The sequence below is a fragment of the Meriones unguiculatus genome, chromosome 9, assembly GCF_030254825.1.
Source record: "Meriones unguiculatus strain TT.TT164.6M chromosome 9, Bangor_MerUng_6.1, whole genome shotgun sequence".
NCBI classification, from domain to species: domain Eukaryota; kingdom Metazoa; phylum Chordata; class Mammalia; order Rodentia; family Muridae; genus Meriones; species Meriones unguiculatus.
Window position 1 is genome coordinate 51,026,475 of NC_083357.1, and position 20,441 is coordinate 51,046,915.

The following is a 20,441-nucleotide window of genomic DNA, read 5'->3' on the forward strand; positions in this document are numbered from 1 at the left end:
TGTCCGGGCTGCGGTGCCGTTCGCCGGCCAGACCGCTTGCGTGCTTCGGGGCCTCCGGGAGCGCGCTTCGTGCAGTCCGCAGCCGGGCCGCATCTCTGGCGACGCTGAGCTCTGCGGGGAGCCTTTGAGAGAGCCGAGCGTGGACGCCGGCGGCGCGGCCGCAGCCGCGGCGATCAGGCGCAGCGGCAGACAGCCCCGAGGAGTCGGTCGTCGGGTCCTCGCCAAGCCTGCCGCTCCGGCGCCGCTCTCTGGAAGACCCGGGCAAAAGCCCAAGGGCAGCTACGGGGGCCTGTGAGGCTGCTGCTGGCGCCTCTTTGGCCAGCCGGTTCCTCGCAGTGAGGACCCCGGAGCTGCGGCAAGTGCCTCTGCCGGAGCAGCGAGCCCGCCGGGCGTTGCTATAGAAACGGGTTGGCACGCGCAGCGCAGGCCCCGGGTGGGGGAGGCCTGGAGAGGCGTGAACCTCAGGTTTGGACCCCTATCGAGGACACGCTGAGTCCCGTCTTTGGGGAAGAAGTTGTGTGGCATGGGAATCGGGAGGCCAGTGGGAGGAAGTGGAGCCAGTGGGCTCTTGAGAGACCAGACCCGGGGCGTCAGGATTTGATTCCTGGTTTCTGTAACCACGGGATTCCCCCCAACAGGTTCTGCTGCCTTAAGGATGACAGTCCTAGGGCACCCTCGAAGTTGGAGCTGCCAGTGTTTGCCAATCCTGATATTGTTGCTGGGCACAGGCCATGGGCCAGGGGTGGAAGGTGTGACACACTACAAGCCCGGCGACCCTGTCATTCTATATGTCAACAAAGTGGGACCCTACCATAACCCTCAGGAAACTTACCACTACTATCAGCTTCCAGTCTGCTGCCCTGAGAAGATCCGTCACAAAAGTCTTAGTTTGGGTGAAGTACTGGATGGGGACCGAATGGCCGAATCTTTGTACGAGATCCGCTTTCGGGAGAATGTGGAGAAGAGAATTCTGTGCCACATGCAGCTCAGTTCTGCACAGGTCAGCCCTCCACATTAGTTAGCACTTAGCCCTCCTTGCCAGGGGCTAGCAGTGCCTTGCATTTATGGTGCCTTTATGGAAATTATCTGTTTGGACGCTAACCACAACCCAGTGTACTTGCTTAGCTGTTCAAAACTGACTTTTCAAGATTACATGGATACTGAGATGCAGAACTGATGTTAGAGCCCAGGGCTCCTCACTCTGTCAGAAATAGGTCCCACTTAAGGCACCTGCGTAATTCTCTTTCCTTCAGTACATACCTTTAGCTCTTTCTTGGCTCCGTCACTTCCTAGCCTTCCCTGTTTTTTTGTTTTGTTTTGTTTTGTTTTGTTTTTTTCTTCTTCTTTTTCTTCTTCTTCAGCAAATCCTGCCACTTCTTAATCAATTCCAGTCTTTTTATATTTTGCTCCACTTATTTTCTAAGACTATCCTATCAAAGTCATCCTTCCTCTTTTTGGATTAATCTACCAGAATCAGTTAGTGAGTTTTGTTCCCTTAGGAACCTTGGCAATGTATGGAGACATTTTGTTTGTTTGGCTTGGGGTTTATTCTTGTTTTGCTTGACTGTTGAGATAGGGTCTTACTGTGCAGCCCAGGCTGACCTCAAACTCAATATTAACCTCCAAAGTGCTGGGATAAAAGGGATGTTCTATAGCAGATCCCACCCTCACAGCCCTACCTGACCAAGAGACAGGGTTTCTCTGTGTAACAACATCCCTGGCTGTCCTGGAACTCACTCTGTAGACCAGACTGTCCTCAAACTCACAAGGATCCGCCTGCCTCTGCCTCCTGAGTGCTGGCATGAAAGGCGTGCACCATTACAGGGAGGCCTGGCAATAGTTTTGATTTATTTAGTGGTACTGTTGGTGTGTAGTGTTTAGAGAGCAAGGATGCTGAATCCTGCAGTGCACAGGTCAGCATCTCCCTGCAACGCAGGATTATCCAGCCCCCAAGTAAGAGTCCTGCTGAGTTTGAGAAATACTTTTAACCCAGAGAGGCTTTGTGTAACTGCCTTGTTCTCATAGGTGGAGCAGCTGCGCCAGGCCATTGAGGAATTGTATTACTTTGAATTTGTGGTAGATGACTTGCCAATCCGTGGTTTTGTGGGCTACATGGAAGAGAGTGGCTTCCTGCCACATAGCCACAAGATAGGCCTCTGGACACACTTGGACTTCCACCTCGAGTTCCATGGGGATCGGATTATTTCTGCCAATGTGTCAGTCCGAGATGTCAAACCCCACAGCTTGGATGGGTTACGGTCTGATGAACTCCTGGGCCTCACTCACACTTACAGTGTGCGCTGGTCTGAGACTTCTGTGGAGCAGAGGAGCGATCGGCGCCGCGGTGATGATGGTGGTTTCTTTCCCCGAACACTGGAAATCCATTGGTTGTCCATCATCAACTCCATGGTGCTTGTGTTTCTGCTGGTGGGTTTTGTGGCTGTTATTCTAATGCGTGTGCTTCGAAATGACCTGGCTCGGTACAACCTGGATGAAGAGACCAGCTCTGGAGGCTCTAGTGATGACTTTGACCAGGGTGATAATGGCTGGAAGATTATCCATACAGATGTCTTCCGCTTCCCTCCGCACCGTGGTTTGCTCTGTGCTGTGCTTGGTGTGGGCGCCCAGTTCCTGGCACTTGGCACTGGTGAGGGGATACGAACTGCTCTCAAAGGGTAGCAGTGAGGCTATTAGAAAAGTTCAGTAGACTCTCTCTTCTATTTAAGGTGAGAGAAAAGGGGATGCGTAGCTCTGGCGAGGATGTGAGTGGGTTTTCCTGTCAGTAGAACTAGGAAGATGTTAGTTACCTCCTGAGAAGCTGGGTTAAAGGGGATGATCTCTCCAATACTGAGATGTAGCCAAGACCTAACGAGCTTTCCACTGCTCCCTTGTAGGCATAATTGTCATGGCGTTGCTGGGGATGTTCAACGTGCACCGCCATGGAGCCATTAACTCAGCAGCCATCTTGTTGTATGCTCTGACCTGCTGTGTGTCTGGCTACGTGTCGAGCCACTTCTACCGGCAGATCGGAGGCGAGCGTTGGGTGTGGAACATCATTCTCACCACCAGTCTCTTCTCTGGTGAGAACATCCCCTTTTATTGTGGGTCTGCCTAGATTTAGGAACCAAGATCACATCATGGATTCTGGAATAGGGTCACAGTACAGGGAATATGGGAGAATTTTTTTAATACTTGTGTTTATGAGTGTTTTATGTGTAGGTATGTATGTGTAACGCATGCATACAGTGCCTATGGAGGTCAAAAACGGATGTCTGATACCCTGGAACTGGAGTTACAGATGCTTGTGGGCAGCAGAAAGCCACCTGATACTGTCTTTTTTTTATTAGTATTATTCTATTTTATTTGGGGTGTTTAGGCCTCCACCTTCCTTTCACCAACCCTCCAACCTTAAGTAGGGGAGAGAAAAGGTTAGTGGGTAGAGGGCCCCCAGACTCCTTTACTTCACCCGGCTATTTAGGGTCAAGGGGTTCTTTTAGGACTTTATGCCAATCTCCGTCGACTGCAGGCGCAGCCAGCAGCCTCCTCCACACTGCTGCTCTCCAAAGTGTTTCTCTCCGTCTGTCTGCTCCAATCCACCACACCGTCTTTGGTCTCTGGTCTCTCCAAACTGCTCCATGCCCCATGCCAACACCAAACAGCCTCCCAGAATGCCACCCCTTCTCTTTTTCACTTTCTCTCATATTTATACTCTGAGTCTTAGACCACGCTCCTCTCCATGTAGCACATGGAAGGCTGTCACCAGCTGGCAAAGATCATGCCCCACAAGTGACAACAGGTGTGGACAAACTATAGACCAACTAAAATCCCACACTTGGGATTAAAACAAAAGCATATTTACATAACATTCAAAGAAACCAAAACATATCCTCCTTTTTGTTTAAAAAAAAAATGGCTCTTCCTCTATCATTAATAAACCATATACAATAATTATGAGAATTATCAAGTAAGAATTACTTTTACAATGTCCCATCCATTCATATTTGACATCCTTGGAAAAAGTATTCCATTATCTATCCTGTTCTGGTGAGTCCAAAGTTCTGTACCTAAATCACTTTCTTACCAACCTGAAAATATTAATCTAGACCTTAAAATATCCTTTTAGACCTAAAACATTGTCTTCATTCCTAAACAACTAAACTTAACTGTAGTAAGACTATGACTGTCTAGTCTTCAACCCCATCAGAGACTTTAGAAGGAAATAATATTACCTAAGTATGTAGGAAGCACAGAGCAAACAGCTTCCAGAATGATAGAAATGATAGAGACAGTTGACTGCTTGGACAGTCACCAGAGGTTTCTCAGTACTGTTGGGGCATCCAATCTTCAGCTTACTGGCCCAGAATATCTGACAGGCTTTTCTGTGACAGGAATTTTGAAGGACTGATCACTTAGTCTCTGCAAAGTAGGACAGTCAATTTTCCAGTGTCCTGCTTGTTCACAGCTTGCTCAGACAGCCTTCTATCAGCAGGTGAAGGACAGTTTTCTCCCCAGTGTCTATCTTGCCACAGTTTCTTTTCTTTGATGCCCATCATTTTCTTTGAAGTAGATTAGAGGTGCTGCCAGGAACAGATGTGTCTCCCTGTCAGAAAAGCCTTTTATTAAAGTATCTTTAAATGCCATGTTCTGTAGATCTCTACAGTGTTTGAGACCATCTACTATATCTATAGAACAACATTGCTTCTAGCTATGTAGTATCTTCTTAACCTTGAAAACATACAAGAGATCAATTAAAGCTTATTTCTGTAATTAAACTAGTATCTAACAAGACTACAAGTAAGATTATTTATAGGTGACTAACTACTAATTTGTATCTCCAGTCATCCTGAACAGTTTGCAATAGTTAGCTTTCATAAAACTAGAACTTTATATCATATTTTCAAGTAAGTTGTATATGTATAATACATTAAGTAAAAGTTGATCAAAAGAACCTTAAATTTCTATCGATATAAAATAATCCATACCAGTACATAATATTTGACACTAGGAGGTTCAGTAATCTTCCTTTTATACTATAATCCTTTATTTCCCCCTTTTTTTCTTTTATCATTCCCTTTTCCCCTCCTTTAGAGGAGAGATAAATAAGAGAAAAAGGACAGAGGGGAGAGAGAGATCCCTGATTCCAACCTTTACCTTGTTTTTCCCCTTATCATGTCCAATTCATAATCCACAAAATGACCAGAACACCCATCCCACCTCCTGGGAATAGCCATATCATGTTCTTAAAATTATTTCTTGCTCTTTGGGGGGTAAAAAATCCTTTTGGGTACCTTTAAAAAATTAGTATATTAGCCAAGTGCTAGAAAAGCTAGCTGTGTCTTTTCCTGTCCAGTCTCTGTTTTCTGTCCAATCTCTGAGTTTTCCTGTCTGGTCTGTGTGTTTTCTGTCCTGTCTTGGTGGGTTTTTTTGTCTAGTCTCATTTGGGCTATCTCTTTTGAATCTCGACTGTTTGAAGATTCTTGAGGAAACAGTAATTAAGGTAAGTCTGTGAGGCTGAATCACCTGGGCTACTTTATCTTCATTGTTATCTGGTCTTTTGCTCTGAAAATAAAAAAAGAAAACTTTTTTTAAGATGTATTTATTTTATGAGTGCTCTGTCTGCATGTACACCTGCATGCCAGAAGAGGACAGCAGATCACAATATAGATGGTTGTGGGCCACCATGTGGTGCTGGGAATTGAACTCAGGACCTCTGGAAGAGCAGCCTATGCTCTTCACCGCTGAGCCATCTCTCCAGCCCCCAATAAACAAACTTAAATATAATATTATGGGTACATTCTGCATCAGTTTTGAGTCACGTGGGTGTTGGGAACTGAACCCAGGTCCCTGTAAGAAGAGCAAGTGCTTCTAACCACTAAGCTTTCTCTCCAGCCCCTGGGTGGGGAGGGTCATAAGAAAATCCATCAAAAAGAATCTATTTCTTTATCTTAAAAAAAAAAAAAGAAATTTAAAGACAGGGTAAAGACAGGGTCTTGTCCTATGTAGCCCAGGCTGTGTTTGAATTTGAATTCATGGTCCTCTAGCTTTAGCCTCTTTGAGTACTGCAACCATAACCCAGAAAAAATGTATTTCTTTCTGAATAGTTAAAAATGGCTAGAGACTGGGATTATCATTCAGTACGTCCTTTCTTATTTAATCTTCACAGTAGCCATGTGGCATAGGCAATATAGTCCCCATCACAAGATAAGGAAACTAAACTATAACAGTGTCTCACTGTGGAGCCCATGTGAACCATTAACTCAGTTACAGTCCCGTTGCCTTAGCCTTCCGGGTTCTAGTGTACATCACCTTGCCTAGCTTCAACCATTCGTGTGCACGTGTGCACTTGTGTGTGCAGAAACCAGAGGGCAACCTCAGATATAACTCCTCCTCAGGCACTGTCTACCTCTTTTGAGAAAAGATCTCGCATTAACCTAGAAATTGCCCAGTAGGCAAGACTAGATTGGTTGGCTAACAAACTCCAGCAACATCCTCTGCCCCAATGCCGAGATGACAAGTATAAGAGCCAGGTGTGGTGGCACACACCTTTATCCTAGCACTCCAGAGGCAAGCATATCTCTGTGAGTTCAAGGCCACCCTGGTCTGCATCTAGGAGTTCTAGGACAGTCAGGACTACATAGACCCTGTCTCAAAAAATGAACATAAAAAACATGAGCCACTTTACCTAGCTTTTTTCATGTGGGATCTGGGGATTGAACGTAGGCCCTTACTAAGCTAAGCACTTTACCAGCCACCAGACCCTCAGACATTATGCTTTAATAACTTTGTCTGTGTACATCTGTGTGTACACTTGTGTGGGTGCTGTGTACTTGTGTAGGAGGCAGAGGTCAAGATCAGGTGCCTTCCTCAGTAGCTCCCCTTATTTTTTGAGGCAGAGTCTCTCACTGAAGTTGAAGCTCACTGAATGACTAGACTGGATGGCTGGCAAGCCCCAGGAATCCTCTTGTCTTGCCTTCCTTACACAGGGATCATGAGCTCTGGCCACTATATCTGACTTGTTTTTGTCTGTCTTTAATGTGGATGCTGGGGAACTAATTTGGGCCCTCATGCTTTCTGGGGGTAAAGGGCTTTACTGACTGATCCATTGACTTAACCCCCTTAAAAAGCATTCTTGAATTAATCTATCTATCTATCTATCTATCTATCTATCATTTTCTGAGACAGGGTTTCTCTGTGTAACAGCCCCAGCTGTCCTGGAACTCACTGTATTGACCAGGCTGGCCTCAAACTCACAGAAATCCGCCTGCCTCTGCCTCCCCCAGTGCTGGGATTACAGGTGTGTGCCACTGCGCCTGGCTTTGAATTTATTTATTTTTCTTTATTATTATTATTACAGTTTATTCACTTTGTATCCCAGCTGTAGCCCTCTCCCTCATCTCTTCCCAGTCCCACCTTCTTACGTCTCTTCCCTAGTCCACTGATAGGGGAGGTCCTCCTCCCTGACTATCTGACCCTAGCTTACCAAGTATCATCAGGACTGTCTGGATCCTCTTTCTCTGTGGCCTAGTAAGGCCACATCACCAGGGGGAGGTGATCAAAGAGCAGGCAACTGAATTCATGCCAGTGACTACCCATGCTCCCCTTACTAGGGAACCACATGGAGACTGAGCTGCCCATGGGCTACGTCTGAGAAGGGGGTCTAGGTTCTCCCCATGCATAATCCTTGGTTGATTCATCAGTCTCTGAAGGCCCCCCCTGGGCCCAGCGAATTTATTTTTTGGTACTCCTTTTATTTTGGAGGTAGGTTGATTCTAACCTTTCAAACCAGATTGCCTTTTCAATGACAGTTGTTGTCTATATTCTGAACCTTGTTATTTCCAACTTGATGTATTTAATTTATATCCTATCACATTTGTATTTGAAGCAATTGCTTTCTGGGTATAGGTCATTAACCCAAATGACTGTTTCATATTAGAATTTATCAATGCTGTGGCAAGACAGGTTTTTGTAGGCAGGTGGATTTGTATCACTCTCAGACCACAATGAAGCAACTGTCTTAATTTTTGATGGCAGTGGGTGGGAGAAGACGGTGTTCAAAAAACAAAGAACAGGAAACAATAAGTTATAAAAGGGTCACAGTGAATTCAATCAACTCTGGACATCTGGGAGCATAGGTGGGCCCTGTAAGTGTCAGGCTACTTCATCCCTCTCCCCTTTAGGTCCAGTCAGAGTGGGGTGTCACAGGGATGTTGCTCCTACTGCTGACCCTCCTTCCTGCAGTGCCTTTCTTCCTGACGTGGAGCGTGGTGAACTCAGTGCACTGGGCCAATGGTTCGACACAGGCTCTGCCAGCCACTACCATCCTGCTGCTTCTGACAGTGTGGCTACTGGTAGGCTTTCCTCTTACCGTCATTGGAGGCATCTTCGGGAAGAACAACGCTAGTGCCTTTGATGCACCTTGCCGCACCAAGAATATCGCACGGGAGATCCCGCCCCAACCCTGGTACAAGTCTACTGTTATCCACATGACTGTTGGTGGCTTCTTGCCTTTCAGGTATCCTCACTTCCTACCATGGCCATCACTCTCAGGGGGGTTTGGTTTGGTTTTGCACACTAGAGGATTTTGTTTGTTTTTTGTTTGTTTTGCTTTATTTATTTATTTTGAGATAATCTCATAAGGCTGGCTTAAATCTCACTGGGCGTGGTGGGGCACACCTTTGATCCAGCACTCAGGAGGCAGAGGCAGGCAAATCTCTGTGAGTTTGAGGCCAGCCTGGTCTACAGAGTGAGTTCCAGGACAGCCAAGGCTACAAATAGGAAAACCAAAAGGGAAAACAAACAAACAAACAACCTTAGAATTCTCCTGCTTTGGGTGCTTGAATTACAGATGTGTGTTACCACACCTTGCCAGTGTCAGTTTTTGATTCAGCTTTCCCTTTCCCCGCATTCTCGACCTGGTAGCAAACCTCAGTTCAGCAAAAGCCCATCAAATGGTTCTTCCTATATCTGATCAGGATTGAGCTTCAGCTAGTTCAGATATGAGTGTTTCACTGTGAAGCTCTCTTACTCAGCAAACTGAAAGAGTAATCAGTTGGGCCTGAAGATTATCAATACCTCTAGAACCTGCTGTCTCTTTAATGTTTACAGGCATGTAGAGCGTAAGGCCTGCTTGTCTACTCATCCAGTTTATTATGTACCTTTTAAACAGTACCGAAGACGATAGACAGAATACAGTATCTGCTTTTTTCTCCTCTTTCTTTCTTACCCCCTTTTTGTGGTGCTGCAGTACTTAGGGGCTCAAGCATTCCTCGGCAAGCACTCTACTGAGCTACATCCCAGTCCTTTTTTATCTTTCATTTTGAGAAGTCTCACTAAGTTTTCCAGGCTGGCCAGGCTAAACTTGCTCTGTAGCACAGATTGGCTTTGAATTTAGCAATCCTCCTGGCTCAAACACCCCCATCACCACCACCCCGCTGCCCATAAACAAACAGTAGTATTGTAGATGTATGCCATCTGGTCTACAATCAGCTGGTCAGGGAAGATGGTCACAAAATGAGAGCAACTAGTCATAGGCAAAAGACTCCCCAGTGGCCCCGATTCCCACGGTGACTGCAATTTGGGAAGGTGTGGGTGAATTTGGCTCGGCATGGTGTGGCTGCGCACAGCGCTTTAATGCTGTGCTGTCTCTTCCTTCACAGTGCCATCTCTGTGGAGCTGTACTACATCTTTGCCACAGTGTGGGGTCGAGAGCAGTACACTCTATACGGCATCCTCTTCTTCGTCTTCGCCATCCTGCTGAGTGTGGGGGCTTGCATCTCCATCGCACTCACCTACTTCCAGTTGTCTGGGGAAGACTACCGCTGGTGGTGGCGATCCGTGCTGAGTGTCGGCTCCACTGGCCTCTTCATCTTCCTGTACTCTGTTTTTTACTACGCCCGGCGGTCCAACATGTCCGGGGCAGTACAGACAGTCGAGTTCTTTGGCTACTCTTTACTGACTGGTTATGTCTTCTTCCTGATGCTGGGCACCATCTCCTTTTTTTCTTCCTTAAAGTTCATCCGTTATATCTATGTTAACCTCAAGATGGACTGAGTTCTGAGTGACAGAACTATTGCTCTCCTCATACTTTCATCATGCCCCATTGATTTTACTTGATAGCTTATCTTCTGACTGAATTGTGTGATGGCATTGTCGCCTTCTTTCCCCCTCTGCCCCTTGGACCTCCCTTCTTTAGAGAGGACCTGGAAAACAGATCTCTGTTATATAAGGAATATATATATTTGAACTTTTTAAGTTGCCTTACGTTTTGGTCCTAATTTTTTTCTTTTTACAATTATTAAAATAAAATTTATTAAGAAAAAGGATCCTGTAGTTGAAGGTTTTGGTCTGCTTATAGAACCCCGAGGCCTGCTGTCAATGCACAGTTCACTTGAAAACCGAGTCCGCTGCTGCCGCACAAATTCTGGACTCTTGGGAACTGTTGACGCAGGGAACCCACGGCGCGGGGGCTCTGTTTCTGTGGTTTAGCTAGACGAAAGCCTAGACTGACACCAGCTTCCAGCAGGAGTTTTTCAAGGGAAGCAAGCTGAATCACCCAGGCGACTGGAGAGACAGAGTAACGCCCTTTCCGCCGGAAGTTGGTGTCCGAGTCTCCACGTGCCGTTCCTCCCCCTCCCCACCCGGCCCTGTAGCGGCGGCGGCTCCTCGGCTGCTGCCATGGAGCCTGCGGAACTGGAACAGATCCTAAAGGAGCTACTGCTGCCGGACACCGAGCGCATCCGCCGAGTATGGCCATGCCGGACCGGGCCAGGGGAAGGGGGAGGCTGTGGGAAAGGCCCGGTTTTGACCCCCAGCCTTTTACCAGGCTACGGAGCGGCTCCAGCTCGCCCTTCGGGACCCTTCTGCCTTGCCTGCGCTCTGCGACCTGTTGGCCTCAGCGACCGACCCTCAGGTGAGTTATCTGCTTCTCCTTGCCGTAATAGTGTGCCCCTGGTCCCGCCCCAGCTCCGTCCTCTGCGGTCTTGGTCTGTTCATCTTCCCCATCTTCCCTCTGCCTGCGTTTCTCACTTGGCTGGCTACCTCTTCTCACCCTAGATCCGCCAGTTTGCAGCGGTTCTGACCCGCAGAAGGCTGAGCACCCGCTGGCGACGCTTGCCACCTGAGCAACGGGAGAGGTGGGCTAGGTCTGGGATGGGAGGGGCCAGGCCTAGTCGCCTTTTTGACAGGCCCGGGTACCACGCATTTGCCACCTGTCTTCCAGCCTCAAGTCCCTGGTCCTGACAGCCCTGCAGAAGGAGACAGAGTAAGTGCGTAGCTCCCTCTCTTGGGCGTGCTGACTGATTAGGGGCTGAGGTCCTCTCTGGGCCTTTGCCTTTTTCAGCCCCAGGCTAGGACTTAGGGCGGAGAGACGTCTTTCAGTTCTAGAAGGTGGAGCCTGTGCAAACTAAAGCTTCTGAGAATGGGAGAAAAGGATCTGCCAAACTCAAATCAGAAAACAAGACCAAACCTCAACGCGTCCAGTGGAGATGAGAGCCAGCCCGCCCTCCAGTACCGCCCTCCTTGACCGCCCCCCCCTTCCCCCCCCCCCGCTGTTGTTTTTCGGGGTCTGTCTTAGGAAAGACTGCTCACACCTGAGCGCTTCTCTTTTGGCAGCGCGTTGAGCCCGGGCCGCCGTTTGCAGGGGAGGGTAGCGAAGGGTGATTATGGATGGGGGAACCTCCTCTCCGCAGGCATTATGTGAGTGTCAGCTTGGCCCAGCTCTCAGCCACCATTTTTCGAAAGGAAGGCCTGGAAGCCTGGCCTCAGTTCATGCGCCTTCTCCAGCACAGTACTCACAGTACCCACAGCCCGGAGAAAGAGGTACTGGCTTGCATCCTGCCAGGGAGGCGGGGCCAAGAGCCTGGGCAGACCGTGAGGCCTCTCTCCTCTCCCCCACCCCCCTCGCCCCGACAGGTGGGACTTCTGCTGCTGAGTGTGGTAGTATCCTCCCAGCCTGAGGCATTCCACCCCCACCAGCGGGAGCTTCTTCAGCTTCTGCTCGAGACCCTTGGTGAAGGAGGCTTCCCCGGGGTGCTCTTCTACTCCCTGCGCACTCTGACTGCCTTGGCCCCCTACCTCAGGACTGATGATGTGGTGAGACATCACACCCTAACCCCCGTCACTGCCAGCCCTGTGGCTCTTGGTCTCTGTGCCCAGGCTGCTGTAGAGTTTTATTCCGCCTTCCATTCTTTGCTAACAGTTCAGGAGGTACTGTAGGTGACTGTGCCTGGCTGCTGTGAGGAAGCTGCCAGTTTCCGGGGTCTGGGATTAGGCTGCATGTGCTCTAGGTGATTAAGCTCATCCTCTGTCCTCCAGCCTCTTGCACGGATGTTGGTGCCCAAAGTCATTATGGCGGTGAGGACTCTGATCCCTGTAGATGAGGTGAGAACAGGTGGGAGGGATGTCTTGGAAAGAAAATGGAGGAACATCAACCTGGTGCTGGAGAGGAAGAGTACCCTGTGGCTTTCGTATCTGTCAGGTAAAGGCCTGTGAGGCCCTGGAGGCCCTGGATGAACTGCTGGAGTCAGAGTTGCCTATCATCACTCCCCACCTCTCTGAGGTCCTCACATTCTGCCTGGAGGTCAGCCTGGGCTGGGTGCTGCCCCTGCTACTTGATTTGCTCCAAGTTTTCTTGCTTGTTCCTGATTTTTGTTAGTGTCTGTATAGGTGGCTAAGAATGTGGCCCTTGGCGATACACTTCGTGTTCGTATTCTTTGCTGCCTGACTTTCTTGGTCAAAGTCAAAAGTAAGGTAAATATCGTCTGGGGGATGTCGTCCCATCCAGGTGTCTCCAGCCTCGGTCATATTAATAGTCTTAGCCCTTCCCAAACCCTGGCCTGGCGTGCTGTCCCCACCTAGGAAACCGGGAATCTCTGGCAGGGTGCCTTGCGGTTGGCAGGGTGGAATTTTTCTCATGAGCCTGTTCTGAGGAGAGTCCTCCCCTCTTAGGCCTTGCTGAAGAACCGCCTCCTGCCTCCCCTGCTGCATGACCTTTTCCCTATTATGGCTGCTGAGCCACCTATAGGCCAGCTGGACCCTGAAGACCAAGATTCTGATGATGATGACTTGGAGATTGGGCTGATGGGGGAAACTCCCAAGCACTTTGCAGTGCAGGTGATACATTTGTCTTATCATCACTGTGACCAAATACCTAAGAGAAACATCTTAAGAGGAGGAAGTGTTTTCATGGCTTCAAAGATTGCCGTTTACTGCAGTGGGAAAGGAACGGCCAGACAAAGTGGTTCAGGTCACGTCAAAAGGAAGCAGAGCAGAACAGTTTACATTATGGACAGGAAGCAGAGAAGGGAAATACAGAAAGGAGCCAGGGCAAGATCGCTCCCATGAGGAAATGATATCCCAACTAGGCCCTACTTTGTGCCTTCTGCTGCTGGTGGTGATGGCATTAATTATTAGTCTATCAAGTGATTAACTCTTTAGTTCAGAGCCTTCCTGATTTAATTTGCTCTGAAAATGCCATCACAATCTCCTAAGCGTTTCCCAGTCCAGTGAAGTTGATTATTAAAATCAACCATCACGCTGAGAGAGAGAGCATGCCTTTAATCCCAGCACTTGGGAGGCAGAGGCAAGCAGGTCTCTGAATTTGAAGCCATCCTGGTCTACAGAGCAAGTTCCAAGATAGCCAGGGCTACACAGAGAAACCCTGTCTCAAGAAACCAAACCAACCAAACAAAAAAGCCATCACAGTTAGTTGAGATGACAGATACCTAAAATCTCAGCTCCCTGCACTTGGGAGCCGGAGGCGGGGCAGAATTGTAAGCTTCAGGCCAGTCTGAACCATCCTGTCTCCACAAACAGAAGCAGTCACTACAGGTGGGTTATGGGACAGATGTTAAGAGACTATAGGAGGTTAGAGATGGAGTTGCAGTCTCCCTGAATTTCCTCAGGTTGTGGATATGCTGTCACTACACCTTCCTCCGGAGAAGCTCTGTCCCCATGTGGTAAGTGTGATTCTCTTGGTCTTATTAACTCTGGGTAGCTATAGTTCCCTAAAGCCAAGGATATTTGGGTACAGATAGTTGTGATAGTTGGGGCCTATTGTGAAAGCAGCAGGCAAACTCTCGCTGGGCCTTCAGAAATGTGCCATGTCCTCCCTTAGATGCCCATGCTGGAAGAAGCCTTTCAGAGTGAGGCCCCATACCAGCGCAAAGCAGCGTTCCTGGTGTTGGCTGTCCTATCTGATGGTGCTGGTGACCACATCAGGCAAAGGTACTGGACTCAGTTCCTGCCCTGGGGTGAGGTGAACCACCCCGAGGGTGCCTGTACATCCGCTGGCAGCCTAATACCCTGGCTTCAGGGTCTTACTATGTAACCTTGGCTGGACTTGGAGCTCAGATCTGCCTGTAGCTGCCTCCCCAGTGCCTCACCATACCTGGCCCAGCTTAGTTGCTTTTTGTTGGTTTGTTTGTTTTGAGACAGGGTTTCTCTGTGTAGCCCTGGCTGTTCTGGAACTCACTCTGTAGACTAGGCTGTCCTCAAACTCAGACCCACGTGCCTCTGCCTCCAAAGTGCTGGGACTAAAGGTGTGTGCCACCACTGTCCGGCTTAATTGTTAATACTATTAATTAGCCATATTAATTGCCTTCCAAAAGTGTCCTGGTTTGGAAGAGAAATGAGAGAAATGACTACCATTACAGTTCCCATCATCCAGTGCCAGAGAGACTTGGTCATTTTCAGGAGGAATAAAGAGAATGATTGAGACTAGGGTTCTTTTTGTGTATTTCCCCTAGTCCCCCCCAGAGAAGGTTTCTCTGTGTAGCCTTGGCTGTCCCGGAACTCCCCCTATAGACCAGGCTGACCGTGAATGCAGAGAAGCACCTGGCCCTGCCTCCCAAGTGCTAGGATTAAAAGCATGCACCACCACTACCACTGGGCTGAGACTAGGGTTCTTACGTTCGGCTCCTCAGACTTTGTTCTTCTGTCCTGCCCCATTCAGACTGCTGTCCCCACTGCTGCAGATCGTGTGCAAGGGCCTGGATGACCCCTCACAGGTTGTTCGAAATGCTGCTTTGTTTGCCCTGGGGCAGTTTTCAGAGAACTTGCAGGTCAGCAAAGCTAAATGCAGATGGCTACCCCATGAGAGAACCCCCACCCCACCCCAAGGCTGGGGACCCTTGTCCCTTAAACTTTCATCTCTTCAGACATTGTTGCTGCCATTGGCACTCAAGGATGTATTCAGTGAGCCTGACCAGGCTTCTGCTTGCTTCTTCCCCAGCCCCATATCAGCAGCTATTCAGAGGAGGTGATGCCATTGCTCCTTGCCTACCTGAAGTCAGTGCCTATGGGGCACACACACCACCTGGCCAAGGCCTGCTATGCCCTGGAGAACTTTGTGGAGAACCTAGGTAGTGATGGCAGTGGACAGCATAGGGGAGGAGGGGAGCAAAACCCTGGCTGAAGGAGGCACAGCATGCATCTTCCTGAATTGCTACCTGGAGGGAAAGGTGTGGAAGGGTCAGCCACACTGTCAAGCTAAAGGAGGTGGGTTAGAAGGTCAGAGGCCTGGGTTGATTGGTAAAGAAAGTTTCCCACAGGGCCCAAAGTGCAGCCCTACATTCCGGAGCTTATGGATTGTATGCTGCAACCTCTGAGGAACCCCAGCAAACCCCGGACCAAGGAGCTAGCCGTGAGCGCCATAGGGGCCATTGGTGAGCAAAAGGAGCAAGGAGGCAAAGGTGTAAATCCACCCAGAGTCTGTGTTAGGCATTGTCCACTCCCTGCCATCCCATTCTGTTCTGTCCTACAGCCACAGCTGCCCAAGACTCCCTGCTGCCCTACTTCCCCACCATCATGGAGCATATCCGGGAATTCCTGTTGACGGGCCACGAAGACCATCAGCTTGTGCAGATCCAGAGCCTGGGTGAGTGAGACTTCTACACAGGGCTCTGTCGTGAAAGGCCAGCATTTACCTCATCTCTCCCAGAGCAGTTGGGTGTCTCCCTTTGATGAGGTGTTCTCCCTGTTGTACCCAAGAGTAGGGTAGAATTCTGGATGCCTTCCGCTTGCTGCTCTTGTGTCTTCCTCTGCCTCTCAGTGCTGGCTGAGCTCTTGCTCCCACAGAGACCCTGGGAGTGCTGGCCCGAGCTCTGGGAGAAGCCATGAAGCCCCTGGCTGAGGAATGCTGTCAGCTGGGGCTGGGGTTATGCAGCCATATAGATGACCCTGACTTGCGGCGCTGCACGTGAGTGGCCCTTCATGCTGCGCCTGCCTCTCCCACCCACCCAGTAGATTGACAGTCCCCATCCACATACCTTTGGTTTGGGACACAGCCAAGTTTTCTGGACTCTCCCATTTTGTCTGTTTATAGCAGGCAGCATCATACAGATTCTCTCTGCCTTTATCAGGTACAGCCTGTTTGCAGCCTTATCAGGGTTAATGGGAGAGAACCTGGGACCCTACCTGTCTCAAATTACCACGCTCATGCTGTTGTCACTGCGTTCCACCGAGGGCATTGTGGTAAGCAGAGGGTTGGGTGTACTGGGCCAGTTAGGCCAGGCTAGCCCTGTGATGTGATTTCTGTCCTGGACACACCTGAGCCAAAGTTCCCAATCTGCTTTCTTCATCTAGCCCCAGTATGATGGCATCAACTCCTTCCTTCTATTTGACGATGACAGCGAAGCAGAAGAAGAGGAGGATCTCATGGATGAGGATATGGAAGAGGAAGAGGAGGAGGAAGAGGACTCTGAGATCTCGGGGTAGGAAGAGTGGTCCTAACCTTAAGAATGTCGATTCTAAGCCAGAGGGCATTGCTCACTCCTTTAGTCCCAGTGCTAGGGAGGCCAGAGGCAGGTGGATCTCTGAATTTGAGGCCAGCCTAATTTACATAGCAAGTTCCAGGCCAGCCAGAGCTACACAGAGAAACCCTGTCTCGGAAAACAAAACAAAACTATGTAGACTTTGATTCAGCACAGGACCCAGTGCTGGCTCTGTACCTGCTGGCAGCCATCTTTCCTGCCTCCCACCGTTTCTAGGTACAGTGTGGAGAATGCCTTCTTTGATGAGAAAGAAGATACTTGCACTGCCCTGGGGGAGATCTCTTTGAACACCAGGTGAGCACCAGCCCTTCCATGGTGCTGGGAACCACACCCAGGATCTCTTTCCCCACTGCTGTGTATCTCTCCATAGTGTGGCCTTCCTCCCATACATGGATTCTGTCTTTGATGAAGTATTCAAACTGCTGGAGGTAAGTGAGTGAGTGGGGTCCTTAAGCTCCAGTCAGGATTGCCTTCACCTTGCACATGCCAGGCATTTGCCTGCCCTCTTGGTTCCAGTGTCCTCATCTGAATGTGCGGAAAGCAGCTCATGAAGCTCTGGGACAGTTCTGCTGTGCGCTGCATCAGGCCTGTCAGAGAAGCCCTTCAGAACCCAACAATGCTGGTGAGAAGGAGATGCTAGCAGGCTGGGAGCCCTGGGGAGTGGCAGGGCCTGACCAAGGCTCCCGCCAATTGTGTCTCCAGCTCTGCAGCGCTCCTTGGCTCGATTGCTACCGTCTTACATACAGGCTGTGAAAACAGAAAGGGAACGGCCAGTGGTGATGGCAGTGCTGGAGGCCCTGACGAAGGTGCTGTGCACCTGTGGGGCTCTCGCGCTGCAGCCGGCTGGGCGCCTCAGTGAGCTCTGCGCCATGCTCAAGACTGTGCTGCAGAAGAAGGTGAGTGGGGAGGGAATGCCATGGGAAGAGGTGGCAGGCCCAGAAGAGTGGATTGTCAGAGGCGTTAACCTGGTTCTGCCCACCTCTCCTTCCACTTCCACTGCGGAAGGAGAAGGCAGGAGGGCCCACACTCAGCCAGACTACATCTTCCACAGACAGCCTGTCAGAACTCTGAGGATGATGATGATGATGATGATGACGACGAACAGGTGAGAGCTGCAGATGAAAGGGGGCAAGACAGTCTGGGTAGTCCCACAGGGCCAGCAGTGGACAGTGCACTCAGCTTAGCCTGCAGGAGCCAGGGCTGCTAGAAGAAGTCGGTAATTGCCAGCATGGCGCCACCCTCATCCCAGTAAGTCAGTCAAGAGTTCAGAGGAGAGCGGCATGCACTGGGACAGGACTGGGGGTGAGTGGAGGGCCTAGGCTGTAAGAAAGCCGCCGCAGACACCGGTCAGTCCTTGAAGCAGGGGCAGCCTCAGAACCTGCACCAGTGACGAAGTCACAGAGCTGTCCAGTGCTCTAGCCCCTCCCCTGGCTCCACAGGCAGAGTATGATGCCATGTTACTCGAGCATGCTGGAGAGGCCATTCCTGCCCTGGCCGCTGCGGCTGGAGGACATGCCTTCGCTCCGTTCTTCGCCAATTTCTTGCCATTGTTACTGTGTAAGACGGTGAGTGCTCTGCCCTCTAGCCTGACATTGTAGTCCGCCTGTGCCTGCACCCTCCCACCCTATCTCCATGCCAATTTGTACTCCTTCCACCTCCCCTGTAGAAACAGAGCTGTACAGTGGCAGAGAAGTCCTTTGCAGTAGGAACCCTGGCAGAGTCCATACAGGGTCTGGGAGCTGCCTCAGCCCAGTTTGTGTCTCGGCTATTCCCTGTGCTGTTAAACACTTCCCGGGAAGCAGACCCTGAGGTGCGGAGCAATGCTATCTTTGGGCTGGGCTTACTTGCAGAGCATGGGGGCTGCCCTGCTCAGGAGTATCCTCTGCTTCCAGGAGGGAAAGGTGGGGTTGGGAGTGAGCCCAGGGATCGGGTGAGGTGCTGCTGCAGGGTGAAGTCTGCGCGTGTGTGTGTGTATTCCTTAACTGTGGACCAGTCACTTCCCTAAGCTACTGGGCCTCCTTTTGCCCCTCCTGGCAAGGGAGCGACATGATCGAGTCCGTGATAATATCTGTGGGGCGCTTGCCCGTCTGCTGATGGCCAGTCCAGCAAGAAAAGCTGAGCCCCAGGTAAAGGAAGGGGCATTGGGCCAGGGTGGAGGAGGCCAAGGATGGTGGAGCGGACAGGACATGCGCCTGAGACATCTGTGTATCCAGGTGCTGGCTACCCTGCTACATGCCCTGCCACTGAAGGAAGACATGGAGGAGTGGATCACTATAGGTCGTCTCTTCAGCTTCCTGCACCAGAACAGCCCTGAGCAGGTAAACCCTGCTACTGGAGCTCTCACGAGGCGGTTTTAGGCTCCAGTCTAAAGGACAGGCAGAGGAGATGCCTTGTAACTGATGCATAGTGAATTTCAGGTGCTCTTAGACACTGTTTACTCTCCCCTCGCTCAGGGGGTTCTCTATGTAAGCTATGTAAGCCCTGGCTGTCCTGGAACTCATTCTGTAGGCTGGCCTCAAACTCCCAGAGATCCGCCTCCCTCTGCCTCCCTGAGTGCTGGGATCACAGGCGTGTGCCACACCCAGCTGACACTCTTTACTCTTGTGTTTTCATCTTCTCTTGAGACAGGGTCTTCTGCACCCCTGACTGGCCCCAGCTTGTTACATAGCTAAGGATGGCCTGCCGCCATCCTCTGCCTCCCAAGTGTGGGCATTACAGGCATGCGCTACTTTACCTAGTTTTAGCTGTGTGTGTTGGGGAGGATTTGGATGCTGGCTTTCACTTGGTCTTGAAGCTATGACTGTAATCTTTGATCATGCATCTTAACCTCTAAAAAGAGCTTGTCACCATGTTTCCTTATTCCTTCTTGAGTTCACAGTAGTGTTGGGTCTCAGCTCAAACAACCTCACAGGCTACTGCTTCTCTCCCTGGTTTCATCCACCGACTGTAAGCCCTGGGCCCCAATGCTGTTATTGCCGATACTGCTGTTCTGTCCTTTTCTGTAGGTTGTTGATGTGGCTCCGGAGCTCCTGCGTATCTGCAGCCTGATTCTAGCAGACAACAGGATCCCGCCAGGTGAGGGTGACAGTCATAGCTAAGGGCAAGGGGAAATGGAGGCAGCAGGGCTCAAAGAGCTTGGGGCAATATGGGTGTAGGTACTCAGTCCTTCATCTCCCTCTCTCCACTCTACGCAGACACCAAGGCGGCACTGCTGCTGCTCCTGACGTTCCTGGCCAAACAGCACACCGACAGCTTCCATGCAGCCCTGGGCTCGCTGCCTGCTGATAAAGCTCAGGAACTTCAGTCCATGATGGGCCTCACTTAGACTATAGGCCACAGCTGGGCCAGAGGGCCCAAAGAGTACCAGTCAGTCCAGGTACAGCTGCCCTTACCAAAGACTCTGTCCACTGGAAGTCAACCATGCTTGCTGTCTTAACAGGGGTGTCTCTGGGGCTGGATCTGTTACAAGCAGAGCTGTGACATCATACTGTAATAAAGGCAGCTTGTTTTCTGCTTGGATGCTAGCTCTGAGAGCATGAAGGCTAGAGGTATGCGTTCAGAAACAAGATGGGCAAGGGGCTGGAGGGGCACAGAGCTGAAGAGGGCGCACTGTTCCTGCAGAAGACGCAAGTTCAGTCCTAGTACCCACTGGATGACTCAAAACTGCCTTGA

The 20,441-nt window shown here is 50.1% G+C and overlaps 2 protein-coding genes across 2 annotated transcripts; both read left to right on the forward strand.

Annotated features, from left to right (window-relative positions):
* The first annotated feature begins 39 nt into the window (after positions 1 to 39).
* Tm9sf1 (transmembrane 9 superfamily member 1) lies at positions 40 to 10,322 on the forward strand. The gene is made up of 6 exons (XM_021650374.2): positions 40 to 465; positions 639 to 1,000; positions 2,026 to 2,647; positions 2,895 to 3,080; positions 8,239 to 8,512; positions 9,657 to 10,322. The coding sequence occupies exons 2-6, from the start codon at positions 656 to 658 to the stop codon at positions 10,048 to 10,050; spliced, it is 1,821 nt and encodes a 606-aa protein (XP_021506049.1). The 5' UTR covers positions 40 to 465; positions 639 to 655; the 3' UTR covers positions 10,051 to 10,322.
* A 258-nt stretch (positions 10,323 to 10,580) lies between these two features.
* Ipo4 (importin 4) lies at positions 10,581 to 20,293 on the forward strand. Its single transcript, XM_021650372.2, has 30 exons — positions 10,581 to 10,743; positions 10,823 to 10,909; positions 11,053 to 11,132; positions 11,219 to 11,260; positions 11,688 to 11,817; positions 11,911 to 12,090; positions 12,313 to 12,378; positions 12,476 to 12,577; positions 12,664 to 12,747; positions 12,946 to 13,110; positions 13,902 to 13,955; positions 14,114 to 14,223; positions 14,951 to 15,059; positions 15,230 to 15,359; positions 15,549 to 15,662; positions 15,761 to 15,874; positions 16,075 to 16,195; positions 16,359 to 16,470; positions 16,582 to 16,709; positions 16,986 to 17,063; positions 17,140 to 17,197; positions 17,286 to 17,391; positions 17,472 to 17,665; positions 17,821 to 17,874; positions 18,209 to 18,334; positions 18,436 to 18,644; positions 18,763 to 18,895; positions 18,983 to 19,087; positions 19,775 to 19,844; positions 19,964 to 20,293. The coding sequence occupies exons 1-30, from the start codon at positions 10,675 to 10,677 to the stop codon at positions 20,092 to 20,094; spliced, it is 3,261 nt and encodes a 1,086-aa protein (XP_021506047.1). The 5' UTR covers positions 10,581 to 10,674; the 3' UTR covers positions 20,095 to 20,293.
* Positions 20,294 to 20,441: the final 148 nt, after the last annotated feature.

Coding starts and splice junctions, on each gene's coding strand:
- Tm9sf1 (XM_021650374.2), top strand. CDS start 656: ATGACAGTCCTAGGGCACCCTCGAAGTTGGAGCTGCCAGTGTTTGCCA. Junction 3,081..8,238: donor CACCACCAGTCTCTTCTCTG/GTGAGAACATCC, acceptor TCCTTCCTGCAG/TGCCTTTCTTCCTGACGTGG. Junction 8,513..9,656: donor GGTGGCTTCTTGCCTTTCAG/GTATCCTCACTT, acceptor CTTCCTTCACAG/TGCCATCTCTGTGGAGCTGT.
- Ipo4 (XM_021650372.2), top strand. CDS start 10,675: ATGGAGCCTGCGGAACTGGAACAGATCCTAAAGGAGCTACTGCTGCCG. Junction 15,060..15,229: donor AGTTTTCAGAGAACTTGCAG/GTCAGCAAAGCT, acceptor CTTCTTCCCCAG/CCCCATATCAGCAGCTATTC. Junction 19,088..19,774: donor ACCAGAACAGCCCTGAGCAG/GTAAACCCTGCT, acceptor CCTTTTCTGTAG/GTTGTTGATGTGGCTCCGGA.